Source organism: Aptenodytes patagonicus, chromosome Z, assembly GCF_965638725.1.
Source record: "Aptenodytes patagonicus chromosome Z, bAptPat1.pri.cur, whole genome shotgun sequence".
Classification (NCBI taxonomy): Eukaryota; Metazoa; Chordata; class Aves; order Sphenisciformes; family Spheniscidae; genus Aptenodytes; species Aptenodytes patagonicus.
In genome coordinates, this window is record NC_134982.1 from 46890019 (window position 1) to 46905149 (window position 15131).

Genomic DNA, 15131 nt, shown 5'->3' on the forward strand with positions numbered 1-15131 from the left:
AGTTCTGATTGTGATTGTGGGATATTTTACAACAGTTTTATTTTCCTTTTGCGCATAGCCTAAAGACACCCAGCAAGCACTTAGTAGAAAAGCATCTGCAGTGAATATGGAGAAATTCAAAAAGTTTGCAGCACGACGAAAGTGGAAAGTAAGTCATTCAATAAATCTTCAAAATGTTGGTGACATACAAATGCAGTAGCGTTACCTGCTCCAGGGAAGCATCAGTGCCTTTAAGAGTGGAGAAGAAGGAAGAAGAGACCCATTCCTCTGTCATTTGGAATAAATTAGGTGCTTGAGTATGGTGGTATGGGAGAAGACTTCTTTGTTAACGATCTGCATAGAAATGCTTGTGAGTGGATTGTTTGTTTATGCATCTAGCTGTATGCTGTCATCATGTGTCTTGGTAATGTTTTCCAAGAAAAGGCACTTCTAAGTGTAGGTACATGTTTTTGTGACAGTAATCCCAGTAAATCAAACATCCCTTAAGCAGGCCTTGCAGAATTAATTATTCCAGTAGTTATGCCAACACTCAACAGAGTAGGAAGGAAAAACTAGTCTCTTTTGCAAAGGATTTTTGGTCTGAGACTGCCAACCTGTTTAGAAGGTTGGCATCACTTAATCTTTCCAGAAGTGGGGCAAGGTATTAGCTGAAAGCGTTGATCTGTGCAAGGAGCAGTTCATCAAGACAGTTATCCCTCCTCCTTCAGTGTGCACATTGGGGAATTCACACTGATACTAAGCAAGGGCAGGGCTGTTGTATGAGAAATCTGTTTATCACGAGGAGAGATGAAACATGAGACAACAGAGGTCACTATTATTAGAAAAGCAGTTTTATTCATTGTCACAGAGGCCAAGAAATAGGATGATTTTGCTAAGCTATGGACCAAAGTCACAAAATAACCAGCTGCACAGTACGATTTTTTTGCCACCATTTAGCGTCTGTGTTAGGTGAACATCTATGGTATTTATAAAATTTAAGTACTAGTGTGCTGCCCTGGAATGAAATGGTGGGTCTAGGAATATCTTAAACTATTTTGTAATATGGTATTTGAAGGAATGCTGTCAGCTAATTTACACTCAGTTTAGGTTTTCTTTGTGTACATACATTAAAATATGTACATTTAGCTTTGCTTAGTGCATATGAATAGCCTATTTGGATTATAAATGTCAAAAGAAATAGAAGGTTCAAATGCAATATAAAAAGGAGATGGGGGGTGTTGAAGTCAAACTCCAGTTTGTTTTGCTAATACGACAGTACTCCTTTAAAATCTCTGCAATAGCATCTTATCACAAGTATTCTGTTTTGGTTTTTTTTTTACATATAGCTTTTTTCTTCTTATTTTTAAAAAGCAATCAGTGCGCTTAATATCCTTGTGCCAAAGATTATCAAGATCTTTCTTGTCCAGGAGTAACATGAGTGTCGCTAGGAGTGATGATACTCTGGTAAGTGTGTACTTGTATGCTTAGAATGCTTTACTATATCTGAAACTTAACATTTTCTGAAATGATTCTAACAGAAATATTTGGCTATTGAAAAATGTGCATAATTAATCTCATATGTAGGAAGAAATAGATTTTAAGGCTACAGAGATCAGTTATCCATAGTCTGATCTTCTGCATGACACAAACCCTGAAATTTAATTTATTAATTACCATGGTGAGACTGATAGCTAATGCGAGAAATTCATCTATCTTGGTTTTGAAGTTCGATTCAGGAGGATTTTTTGTACTGTAGCAATTATAATGTGAAAAAGGTGCATCTGAATTTTTCATAGCACTGTGTAGAGTAAAATAATACTGCATTTTTTTAACAGAATATTCAAAATCATTGAAACCCTCTTAGATCCAATGAATGCTAGACAGCAGTATCACAACAAGCGGTTATTTAAGGAGGAAATCTTAAAGTATTCAGTTTGTGGTATTACACACATTAGATACATCTACTAGATTTAAGTAGTCAGGAGCAATTGCTGTATGCTTTGTAATTACAAATGCTTGTAAATCCAAAAGCATTCTTATTTACCTTACTCTCCAGGTTTTAATACACGCTTCACAAATTCCCTGTGATCAGCAAAGTATGTATGCTCATATGTTTAGAGCTGGGTAACCTCATCTTTTCTGTGCAGTAATAGGATCAAACTTCAAAAATTCTGCAAAGCCCGTTTTATCCATATTATCTTCCCTGTATCCTTCCTGTGCAACTCTGCACTCTTGTTTCCACTTTTCCTCCTCTTATCTTTCTGCTTCCATGCTCTTTGTTGTCTCAGTCTTGTCCTCCTTTCCCTGCCTCCCCCACCTCAGCTATCAGTATGCCTTTAACACTGGATCAGCATTTCACACCTGTGTTGCAGCAGAAAGGATTTTAGCCTAATATTAGTGTTCTAAAAAATCTGAAACCTCAGGAGAGAGGAGGTAAGAGTGATCCAAATATTTGGCTTGGTGAATTTCAGTTCTTTGACATTTTAGTGCATGGGAGAAAAATAAATTTACACCTGCAGAGGTATCTAGGCTCATTTACTTATGTTCTAGATTTTTAACTGGTCCATTTGAATAGATGAAATCTTGGTCCAAAGTACCTCTCCTGTGTCATATTCCTGGATGGTGCAAAACTTGATACTCCAGTTTGTATTTTTGTACCTCTTGGTTTTTTTTAATGTTCACATATATGCAGGGAATTAGTTTCATTTCATGCAAGTATTGCATCTATTGAAAGTCACGGGAGGAAAAAGAAAATACACCTAATGAAAGAAACCTGTTTGGAATCTCAATGAGTAATGGGTTCGTGTGTGAAGAAGAGGGAAGCATATTGTACTAGAAAAAGTGGGGGGGGGGTTGGTGGGGGTTTTTAAATAACATGCCTACATGTTAGCCATACGCTTCACAAAAGATTACAACTTGCAGCTGAAGCACTCTAAAAGACTTTGAAAATTTCACTGTTTTAAATTTTTTTAGATGTCTTGGCAGCTGTTGAGATAGGGATATTTTCCTTGAAGCTAACAATTTTTCTTCTTTCTCATTTAATTACAAGGATGAGGAAGATTCTTTTGTGATGAAAGCTATTATTCATGCCATCAATGATGACAATGTTCCTGGATTACAGCACCTTCTGGGATCTCTGTCAAATTACGATGTCAATCAGCCCAACAAGGTAGTGTGGGTCTGTGTTGAGGTGTATGGGGGACTAGCTATCACCCTGTTGAATAGAGCAACGTGGTTGTAAAATAAATGCAACACCTGAAATGAAAAGGAAAAGGCAAGTGGATGTGAAATAATTCTGCCTTTCTTTAGGAGAAATTTTAATGTGTTCTGTGTCAGTCTTCCCAAACTACCTGAAAAGAGAGCCTAAAATGTTTTTTTTTGCCTAGGCCTTTGAAAAAGTATGAATCAAATCTATTGTCAAGAGCTGTGGTATATCAGATAGCAGCCTTTGCTTTTGTTTGCAGTTGTTATTTCTTGTGGCAGATGAAGATGGTAGAATATGTAGGAATAACCAGACTGCCAAAACTGACTTTGCAAAGCACTGTTAGAAACAAAAGTCCCATACTGCAGAAACTGGTTACGTGAACATAATGTTAGATGGTGTCGTTCATTTTCAGAAATGAAATGACTTGCCTACTACAGTATTTCAGCGTGCTGCTGCTGTACTGGAGTACTCCTGCTAACAGGAGTATTGGAACTGACACCAAGAGACCGAAGTTCTGTTGCTGGCTCTGCTGCTTAACCTTGGATAAATCATCTCTGCTCTAATTTTCACTTTTTTGAATGGTTATACTGACCTTCATTATAAAATACTTCGAGAAGTATTCACGAAGAGCACTATAAAAGTCAAGCATCTGTTATTGTACTGTGATGGGGTCTTGAACCTTTCAAGAAATCACTGTATTTTTTGTTTTAACGATGCAGTCCCATTTAACTTTCCCATATGTTGCTGGTGGCTTGTGTCTTTCAGGTGGTGTGGCAAACACCTTAGGTACTGGCTTAAAATGTAAATACAAAGAAGTTGCAAAGGTGAACATCCTTGCCAAATTGGGCTAATGAGAGCTTAACATTAATGTTCCTAGTTTGAAAAGCAGGCCTTTAATGTGTGGTGTATCATTTAGTAAATGTGAATTCATCCCAGAAATATGGAAGATTGCTATGCAATAAATTTCTCTGGACAAAGGGACAAATTATTTTCTATACAGTATTCCCTGAAGACTTCATTTGAAACTGGAAATCCGGAGGTGCCATTCAATGCCTCCCTTCTATTCCACTCTCTTTTCTTGATCCGTCAAAAATTAAATATATCATTCTTGCTTGTATTTCCTTGTTAGCATGGAACACCTCCGCTACTGATTGCTGCTGGCTGTGGAAACATTCAGATGCTTCAGTTGCTTTTAAAGCGTGGATCCCGTATTGATGTTCAAGATAAGGTCAGGGTTCTGCTTTGTCACCGTTCTGTATAAGTTTTTCAGTACAGTTAGCAGAGGACAAGCAGTTCAGACCAAGTTGTATTGGAAATGAAAAAATCTGAGCTGTAGAGCCTGTTTTCTGTCTTCCACAGCAAAAAGATAAAAGCAAATATTTAATAATGTCATTTATTACTAGTGCATATCCTCTGATTTTGATCACTTTATTCGCTGAAGTAATTTGAATGATACTAATCCTAAAATGTAGTTCGTGCTTACACAATTGCCTCAATTAGTTCAAATTAGTGATTGCCCTAAAACACAATGGTGAACATCATTTAATGTGATGATTATCATATGAATGATAAATGCACGTTTTAGTGATGAGGAATATCGCAACTAAAACTCGTATGTGATGGAAGGTATGCTTTGCAACAAGCTTTTTTTCAAAATGTGTTGTAATGATCTGGGGTTCATTTAAAGCAAACTTGAAGCACTCTCTGCTTCTCCATCTAATAGACGGTAAAGTAAGCAGCAGGAAAGTTTTTATCTCATAACTGTTCTTTCCAAAAAACTCCCTTAGAAGGGGGAAGAGGATTATCCTTGCAAAAGGTTAGTGGTCCTGTTAATCATCCTTGCATACAGGGGGTTTTGTTGTCATTCTTAGTATGTGGGGTTGTTGAACCAATTTGAAGGTTTTTTTTTTAAAAAGTAAATATGTCCATATAAGCTTGAATAGCTGTTCAATATATCTGTGTACATCTAAGTGCATGTATACTTCAGTTGAAACTCTAGAATTAGGATTCTAAGTTGATCAATAACATCTGTAATCAAATATTTTTGACAGGCTGGATCTAATGCAATCTATTGGGCTTCTCGACATGGTCATGTAGAAACGCTGAAATTTCTCAATGATAATAAATGTCCTTTGGATGTTAAGGATAAGGTAAGAAAAAAATTCTTTTCATTTTTCATGCAGAGAGTCTTTTTTTTTTTTTTATAACTTTACCTTATCAAAGAGAGAGGTCTTTCAATTGGAATGATTTTCAGCTGTGCCATAGTTCCAAGAATATGACTGGCTTTTTTAGTGTGGTTTTATAAGCTGACATATAGGGCTGTGATAACACAGCTTTAAAGTAGCTGGGTGTACTGATTACTTTCCTGACAAGTGTTAACCAAGCGTGCATATTAAATGTGGTGAGTACATGGTGGGTAGGTGGGGAAGTACGAACCTAAATTAATTTTCTCTTGAGGACTAGATTTCTCATTGGAACTCAGGATAAAATCGTGATTCTGTTTTTCATTCCTCTTGATTGAAAATCACTTTTGTCTGACAAGTAAATTTGACTGTTACTAAGTTGAGTATAATGAAGCCTAACAATTTATAGCTGATGAGCACTTACCTTGTCTCCAGCAGTGTTACTTGAGCAACATTTGCCCTAGAAACTAGTTACTGTTAAAATCTTATACCATAGCGATGTTTTTATACTAGCCAAAGCTCCAGTACAGAGGCAATTATACTTGTGAAACACAGTTTGCTTTATTGAGGGAACTAGTGCAAGGCAGGGCACATTAGCAAAATTAGTGTTCAACTCCTCATAGGGCTACTAGGTAAGAGGTTACTCTTTTAATAAAAATACCATTTCTTTTTCATATAATTTCAACAAAAGTTTGCAAATAATTAAATGTAATGACCAAAATACGCCAGGATATAGCAAGGTGTTAGGCTAACTCCTTACATTTGTATATACAGAGCGGGGGGGGGGGGGGGGGGGGGGGCGCTGTATGGATATAGTATGAATAGAAATAGGACATCTGTTTCAACACCAATTGGTCACGCAGCTGCCTCCTCATATTGCTCAGAAATCCCATTGTGGCTGTGACCTGGAACAAACTTAAGTAGGAAAATAAGTTCTGAAAAAGGAAAGCCTTTGAAGAAATAACCTGCAGGCGGTGGTGTATCTCTCACGTACAACTACAGTTTGTAAGCAGGAGATCTCTGCTGACCACAGCTTTGCCGTCAGGTTATGGGGAGGGAGGAGTACCCATGTAGCATTCAGGCTGTACATGGCAGTGTATACCTAGGGATGACATATGAAATTACACGGGCATGTTCTTCTGTAATTGCAGTCTGGGGAGACCGCTCTCCACGTCGCAGCTCGGTATGGGCATGTGGATGTGGTTCAGTTTCTCTGTAGCATTGGATCCAATCCAAACTTTCAAGACAAGGTGAGTCATGGACACTGTCTGTTTTTCTTCAACAAATAAGGCTTTAGTATGTGTGATCAAAACTCTTAGTCTTGCCTTGCAGCCTCTGGCATGTTTGCATTTGAAAAAAATAACAGAATTATGGAGGTTGCAATACCTCTTAATAGATGAAGACTATGCAAAAAACAGTGTGTGTGAACCAACTACTGTTATAAAACAGTAGTTCTCTCGAAAATTAAAGCTTAAAGATGGAGAAAGTCAACATCACGAAGGTATGGGTGGTGGTGTGTGCTCTGTGAGTTCAGCTAAAGCTTTTTATTAGTTTTCGCCTTGACTTTAGCTTGTTTTTAGCCATCATGGGACTTTCCTGAAGTGTCAAGCACTCATTTTTGAAAATGAGGAGGGCTCACAAGGGCTTCTTTAGAGCTCTGAACTCTTGTGAAAAAGCAGGAAAGAAAAGGCTTAATAGGAAAAAACATCCATTTGACCCAAATTTAACTGTGTGTGTGAGTTCCACAAGCCTCCCCAAGTCCTGCATCCTCTAGGACTTCTTTATATCATTTAAGCAGCAGCAGGCCAAGGGATCACAGGATGTGCTGGTCAACTATTTCTTTTTCCTCAAATTTTTACAGAAACCTTGAATACAGTGTAAGTCCTCTAATATTATCAGTATCAATTGTCTCCTTATTGATATTTACCGGGTACAGAAAGGATATCCCATTTCTTAGAATTTGATAGAATGACTTTTTTGGTGGGTTTTAGTCCTCCCTGATTTTCAGCGGGATACTTTCAATAGCGTATTTTTGTAAAACATTTGAGTTTTTTAATGATGTTCCACATAACTGTTATTAAGTACAAGGAGATGGAAGGTGAATATTTTGAAGCTTCCTGGGTTCAAGCAAAAAGCAAAGTAGAACTTCAGTCACAACTGAACTCAAAAAGCCTACAGTTTCAAAGGCTTGTCATGATGCGCGTTTAAATGACTCGGGTTTCTAAGTACCCAAGTCACTGCCTACACTCCTAAATCATTAGGATGTGCTTTTTGAAGATGGTAAGCAGAGTGATCTGCCTCAAACTGCAAGTCTAGTGGGATTTGCATCTCCTTGGTGAGTGATCTGTTTTAAACACTGGGTTGGTCGCTCAGCGCACAGCATGTAGAAGTTGCTTATGAATGAGGATCAGTTTTCAAGTGAGAGAACCAAGTTAGTTAGCTTCAGGAGTATGAAAATATCTAAGCTAAGATTGCTGACACATAAGGTGTTGTCAGTAGATAGTTTTATGGTGAGAAATATGGACTCTCAGAATCCAGGTAATGATGAAAATCTAGTGCGTTACTGTAATCACTTGGTATGTCAGCAGGAGTTGTTCTCGCTTTGAGAATGTCAGCATTAGAAACTACAACATCTTGTTATAGGTCTTACTTAGTAGACTGTCTTTTTTCTTTCATGTCATCTTCCTGTCTTTCTAAGTTAAGCTGGGGAATTGTTTCTCCTGGCATTTGGTTCAGCTCTGTTGTTTTGGTTTTTTTATTTTCTGTGTTGATAGGAAGAAGAAACCCCACTGCATTGTGCTGCTTGGCACGGCTACTACTCTGTTGCAAAAGCACTCTGTGAAGCAGGTTGCAGTGTGAACATTAAAAACAAAGAAGGGGAGACTCCACTCCTGACAGCATCTGCTAGGGGTTACCATGATATTGTGGAATGCTTGGCAGAACATGGGGCTGACCTTGATGCAACAGACAAGGTTAGTTTGAGTTGCTTTTGGTCAGGCATTACATCCAGAGATCACAGGCGTCACAGAGCCATATCTCTGAATTGCTTCATTTGAATGCTGCAAGCCAGCATTGTTTCCATGACGTGGGTTTTCTGAGCAGTTCACACGGAGACTGTTGATGACTGCAATAGTCTTTAAAGTTGCCCACTGATTATTTTTCCACAATTGGGTTTTTACTGATTCATTATCACCTTATCAATTATCACCTTATGAGTAACACTCTATGAAAAATGGCAGGAACATTGGGTTCTGTAATTGGCAACAAACTATTAACTTAAGGAAAAAAAGATGGATTTACTGTTTGCCTTTGATTCTTATGGGTTGGATAAATGACACCTACTTCCAATAAGCTAAATTCTGACTACTTAAAAATAAAACTCTATTTGATTCAGAATCTGTTTTTGTCTTTCATGGTGTAATCCCAACAAATAAATTTTGCATTTCATTGCTTGTACTTTTGGTATGCTTGTCCTTTTAGCTACCTTTATTGCTGGTAGTTACTAAATAGTTATTACAGCAAGTTCACAAAAATGCTTTTGCTTCTAAAAGAATTAAATTATTTTTTCCAGTCACATTGTCTCTTTAAGTTGTTCCACAGGGAGAGAAAGCTCTGTCTCTGAAGTAACTGATCACTAAGCAGATTGCATGACTTTTGCATCACTAACTTCTGTCAGTAAACACTAGACTGATTTACAATATTCAGCCGGTTGTTACAGTTGGTCACTCTCGCACCTCCTAGGGAAGTTGTCAGCAGAGAATGTGTATTTGCATTTCATCCATTCCACTGCAAAGCCCAGTGGCTTAATAGAAGTTTGCTTTCATCCCATAGCTGATTTGTTCTGACAGATACTGTGCATCTCCCTGCCTCCACCCTCAAAATAAAAATAAAAACCATTGTGATTCTTGAGGCAAGGAGATGCATCCATTTACGTTAAATGATTGTGACTTTGCAAAATGCTTTCATTTTTAGCATTATTAAATCTCACTTACAAGCTGTCTTGTGATTTCAGGACGGTCATATAGCCCTACACCTTGCTGTGAGAAGATGCCAAATAGAAGTAGTTAAAACTCTCATCAGTCAAGGATGTTTTGTAGATTTCCAAGACAGACATGGCAACACACCCTTGCATGTGGCCTGCAAAGATGGGAATGTTCCTATTGTGATGGCACTCTGTGAAGCAAGTTGTAATTTGGATGTCACTAATAAGGTAAATGGAATACGGGTACTGAACTACTTTGTTTAATAGCTCACCTATTGCATTAGATGACCTTTTCCAGGTCTCTGATACGAAAAATGTTTTTCCTTTTATTTTTTTTATCTCTTAAAGTGGCCAAATGCAAAGCATTAAATGCCTCGCCTTGCAAATTTACCTAAGTTTGTTTCAGTTGAATAGATGATTAAAGATCCATGAAGAAAGAGCCCAAGTGAATGCAATCCTGATGCAAGCCAGGATGCTATTTGAGTTGAGGTTGAGGTGTAGGGTTTTGAGGAGCCGGGCATCTTTTCAGTTCCCAGTTGTCAGAAAGTTAGCTTTGCTTTCAAATACTCTTTCGTGAAGTAATTTTGTGAGTTTGCTCCTGAATGTAGGGTTGAAACAGGGGGAACAGTATTGAAAGCATGAAAATATGTGAAATAATAGTAAGAGGAGTTACAAGCAGAGAGTATGTGGTAGTGATATTTTTAACAGTAGCTCTGAACATGAAAGACCAGAAGTTGATGTCATGAGGACCTGTTGTCTGTGGAGAGATTCAGGGGGAAAAGCAAAAATTGGGGAAGCAATATTTACAGCACTTTCCCTCTGTCACTGAAAGCAGAAATTCCTTCAGGCTGACTTCTTGTGTTCATCTCTTTTATTCCTTTGGATGGAAGGGGGAGACTGCAGATATGTAATCTTCAGTAATACTTGGATTGAAATGGAATCCAGAGCTTTAAAGGTTAAGGACTTAATGTTGTTTAACTGGTTCATATTTAGTTAAGCAAAATGCAATTAAATTTACTGGAAATTAGAAAGACATTCTCAAATACAGCCAAAAAACTCTAAAGGATTCCTCCACAGTGGCGGGGGATTTAGCTATAAAATCATTTCCCATTTTTTAAGTAGTCAATCTAGCCTTTGTTTTTAATTGAGCTTTAAGCAGTTGTGCTTAAGGTGTAACCAAAAGTACTTTTTCTTACAGTTTTGCAAGACCTTTGCTGTGTATCAGTATGTATAATTGTACAATATGTTTGATTATTAGTCATAAAATTTGGAGTTAAGTTCTTTGACTAACATCATGACACTTTTTTCCCCATGTTAGTATGGAAGAACACCTTTACATCTGGCAGCAAACAATGGCATTCTTGATGTTGTCCGGTTCCTGTGTCTTACTGGTGCCAACGTAGAAGCTTTAACCTCTGTAAGTATTGAGAGATACTGTTATGCTTCGTGCTTGTTTTATGTATTATAGTAGGAAACGAATTCATCTCTTAGGGTGGGAGGGGGGAAAGGACAATGGTCTATAATTACATTTTGAAATTAAAAAAAAAAAATTAGGCTGTTGTATGTGCACAGCTTGAAAAGCATTCTCTGTTGTCCACTTGTTCCCTTCTTACAAGTGAATTTGAAACTGACTAAGGGTACAGCACAGCTACCACTTCATCTACACCTAAGAATTTCTTTGCCTAAGAATTACTTGTAACATTGTGTTTTCTGTAAGCACAGTGGGCCGCTATCATTAAGATGTACATCATTTCACATCATGTACTGTTACCGTACAAATGTATTCTATAGATCTTAAATATTTTTCTTGCTTTCAGGGGATTAAAAAGTTTTATTTTCATGGTGGGAGATGTGTGGATGCATGGATGAGTGAACTAGCATGCAGCTATCCTTGTAAAACAAATCATTTATGTCAGATCAGTCAGCACCACTGCTTCCAATTAGCACCACTGAAGGTATTTTTCATTCTCACTAAGGTGAGAAATGTCCTCCTAGCTGACATATCCACACCAGGAATGAAGCGTCCTTTATCATGCACACCTCATACGCACATGATACATTATAGGCGTCATACACACCATTACATGTGTTTTGAACAAACTAACTTTTATTTTCAGATGCATTGGATCGGTTTACATTGCTGCTTGCCCTAACCAATGCATTCTGCTCAGAAATAACTATTGCTCTGTATATTGAAATCATGTTGTGATTAGATTTGGTGTTGAGTCAAAGTTCTTTTCCTTACGAAGTATCCCTGAGGTGGCTGAAATGGACGGAAAAAGCATAAAACTTCTATTTCATTTGCTTTACCCATTTGGTAGAAAATACAAATGTTTTTGTTGTTTTCCTGCACATTTAGCACTGTGGTTTATTCCTCTAAGTGTGTATGTCATGTGGCAGGAGGAAGCCTTCAAAAACCAGGCATTAAAACCAATGAACTTGGAATTGTGGCTTAAACAAATTTAGCATCTAAAAATGACTTTTTGATAACTACTAGATTGTAGATTGTCATGTCCCCTATTAATCAATAATAATGAAATGTGCATGCAGTGGACTTTGTGGGGTGTTTACAGATTTTCCTTTGTCACCTGTTTTTGTCCCTTTTTTCTTTTTTTTTTTTTTTTTTTTTCCCCTTCCTATGTCCCATTGTGTATCTGTATTTTCACTACTACATACTGTAGAGTTAAGATATAACAAAAACGTGATGGGGGAATTCTTAAGCTGTATCACTTCATTTATGTCATGATGGCTGTGTTGGTATAATTGCCAGTGTGGACCCTGTCCTTCCAACATAAAAGTACTTTTTATCTCTTTAGTTTAGATCAGTTTGAAGGACATAACAAAGTAAATTGTGCTGATACTAAATCTGGCAGGAGAGGCAGACTGAATATGCATAACTATCCATTATTCCAGCAGTATTGTGGCAGAGAGAAGGGAAAAGGAGGAGAGGAAGGGATGAAGTGCCTGTGGTGATGTTAATAGCATTTCAGTTTTGCATTAGTTTGCTAGGTGGATGTTAAACTGTTCTGAAAAGTCTTACTAACTGCTCTTTCTGAGCCAGTGCAGTAGAATTAATTACCTTTTTCTTCTCTCATAATGCCATTTCTGAGGAGATAACTTTTTCAGCACTGTTCAGTAACTGGGCTGCAGTATGATTTCCCTGCCTCCTCCCCAGGCTAAAGCCCATTTTCGGACTAGTTTGATTTCGAATTTGATTGCATGAGTGTTGTTAAGTGACCTTAGAAAACCTCATGCTCCTGGAGTATACAATCATTTCCAATGTTTGAATATCCCCCAAAAAATTCTGTTGTGCTCACATGCTAGCTGGCACCATGTTCTTGGCTTCTCCTCACGGAAGTTTCTAAAATTGTACCAAGTTCAAAATTGTCAGATTGCTTAAAAACTTTGAATGATGATGCTTGCAAATGGCCAGTTAAACTCAGGACCAGCTCTTGCAGGCATAGCTGTCTGATTTGCAACAAAGGAGCTAGTCAGTAATTGTGATGAAATATTACCACCAAGTGTGAAATACACTTTCATGGATCCTGTAACCAAGCCCTTTTCAGATGCCAGCTTTGCTTACACATTGCTATTCCAGTGTACAGATACCCTGTACTTTTCAAGAAAGTTTTGAATAGGAAAATAATTCACTGAAACCCGTTTGCTATTTTGCTTGTGTATGTATTTTCTAATTCTTGTTGTGCTCTAGAGTTCATCCTGCAGTAGACATCCAGAGAATTAAACAGCCTCATCTTGTTCACAGTTTTGGACAAAAAAGGGAACTTTGTTCTGTTAATTTCTTTTTTATGGAAGCAAATGCTTTTTCCACCTGTTATCTCAATCACTAAATTGAGCTTCCAGATCTGAATCTAAATTTTCAACAGATGTGTGAAGTGAACTGCTAGCATCTGTCAATGTGAACATCTCAAAATGCTTTTTTGAGGTAAATGTGACCTAGAGTTCTTTCTGCTGTACTTGGTGCTTGTACCAATGCTCCAGGGTACCCTTCACCTACTCCACAGGCCTTTCTGCCTGTCGTGTTTACTGTGTGGTCTGATGACCATGGACTTCAAAAATGATGCTTGTCAGGCAATGCCCTTGCTAAGGCATTGCTCTGTAAGAGAAGGTGAGCCAAGAGTAAACAACAAGGCAAGCAGGGACAGTGTCCTCACCAACAAGGGCCCAGTCCCGCAGTACCCAAGCAAGGCAAGCAGAGCAGGTCCGGTGATGGCAATCAGCTTCAGCCAAGAGTCCGGGTCGCCAGACAAATCTGTAACAATGAGGCAGGTCCGAGATAAGTCAAGGTCAGGCATTGGGCTCAGTGACCATGGTCAGCCAAGGGTCTAATGATTGCCAGGCAAGTCCGTAGTGAAAAGACAGGTTCAAGGTCAAACCCAGAAGTCAGGGGCCGGGTCAGTGGGATACATGGCCACGCACAGGCCTATAGCTGTAGTGTGGCTCAGGTGAGGACCAAGGGCAAAAAGCCTCAGCCTAAGACCAACGCCTGAGTGAAAGGCAAAAGCCTCTGATGGGGTTTCTTTTCAGGTTGTCTTCCTTCACAGCAGTCTTAACCAAGATTAGACAGCTGATCTTGAGCTCAGGAACCTGTTAGGAAGTAGGGAGGGAGCTCTGGGTCATGACAGTGCCATCCCACTGCTACTGGTATGCTCGCTCTGTGCACACATCTGCTTAGACTTCTAGCAATTTGAAGCATTCCTGTTGCCGTTTTTCCAGTTTTGGGAGCAGTCACCTCCATCCCATTATAAACATGCTCACCGATCGGGCTCTGCCTGAGCCACTGCCATCCACACTCCTTGCCAAATACTCACCAGATGGTTATTTCCTTTGTGTTCGTGCCCAAATAACTGTGACTGAGCTAAACAAACGATATATCAGAGTACAGCTGTTGAGCCAAAGCCAGGCTTGAAGCCAGAACAAACCCCCATGGAGCAATGAGACACAGCAAGCAAGGGATTCAAGTTACCCAAGCCGTGCCATGGCAGTTGTGGCATACCTATCGAGATGTGTGGGACCTGCTCTGATTTAAAGGGACAATGCCCGTGCAGGGATCTGTCACTTCATAGGTGCTTGGTGCTGCAGTTCACCAGGCCATCTCCAACCTTATGTTGCAACAAGAACATGCTGCGCTCTGGAAGAGTGCAGGGCCAGGCTATAGCGGTCCTGCTTTGGACTTAAGAGGAGGTCAAAGATGGGGGGATCCGGATAAAATTCACTGTTTAGGTTGGTGAAGGCAACATCCTGTTACCACAGGGATTCTCAGGAAGGGGATCCAGGTTTCCTCTTTATTTGAAGGTTTTGGATTCCTCTGGATGTGCCCAACACTGGAAACTCAGGAAGCACTAGAAGTACTGAAGCAGTTCTCCTGATGGCAAGCTAGCTGCCCAGCCACTAGAGCGCTCTTCCTCTCATACAGCAGGCACTCGGGATTTACTGGGATTGGGAGGGTAGGGTCAGCACAGACAAAGAGATCCTTCCCATTTGATAGATCTTCTCTAAGGAAAATTAATTTTAAAAAATACATTCAGGTGGTTCTTTACTGAAGTTGCAATTACATGTCAACTGGGGAGGGAATTTAAGGGTAAGGTACTGGTTCAAATTTAGTCAGTTCACGCTATCAACTACAATTTTGGCTGTTTCTTGCTAATGTTCTCTTCCTGTTCTGTCTGAATTATCTGAAGTTCTGGAGTACATGATAATTTTTATGGAAACCTGAAAATGGCTTCTGTAGGTGGACACTCAATTGTCAAAGATATTTATTTCA

The 15131-nt window shown here is 38.9% G+C and overlaps 1 protein-coding gene across 3 annotated transcripts in view; it reads left to right on the forward strand.

The window, feature by feature from the left end:
- DAPK1 (death associated protein kinase 1) overlaps positions 1-15131 on the forward strand; it is an 89949-nt gene that overhangs the window by 57142 nt on the left and 17676 nt on the right. For 2 of the 3 annotated variants that reach the window (XM_076362061.1, XM_076362062.1), the window contains exons 9-17: positions 59-148; positions 1351-1443; positions 3029-3148; positions 4314-4412; positions 5236-5334; positions 6519-6617; positions 8142-8339; positions 9380-9577; positions 10668-10766. In XM_076362061.1, coding sequence (XP_076218176.1) covers positions 59-148; positions 1351-1443; positions 3029-3148; positions 4314-4412; positions 5236-5334; positions 6519-6617; positions 8142-8339; positions 9380-9577; positions 10668-10766 — 1095 coding nt within the window. Of the gene's footprint in view, positions 1-58; positions 149-1350; positions 1444-3028; positions 3149-4313; positions 4413-5235; positions 5335-6518; positions 6618-8141; positions 8340-9379; positions 9578-10667; positions 10861-15131 lie in introns of those variants that run through there. The other variant, XM_076362063.1, reaches the window with a different exon arrangement.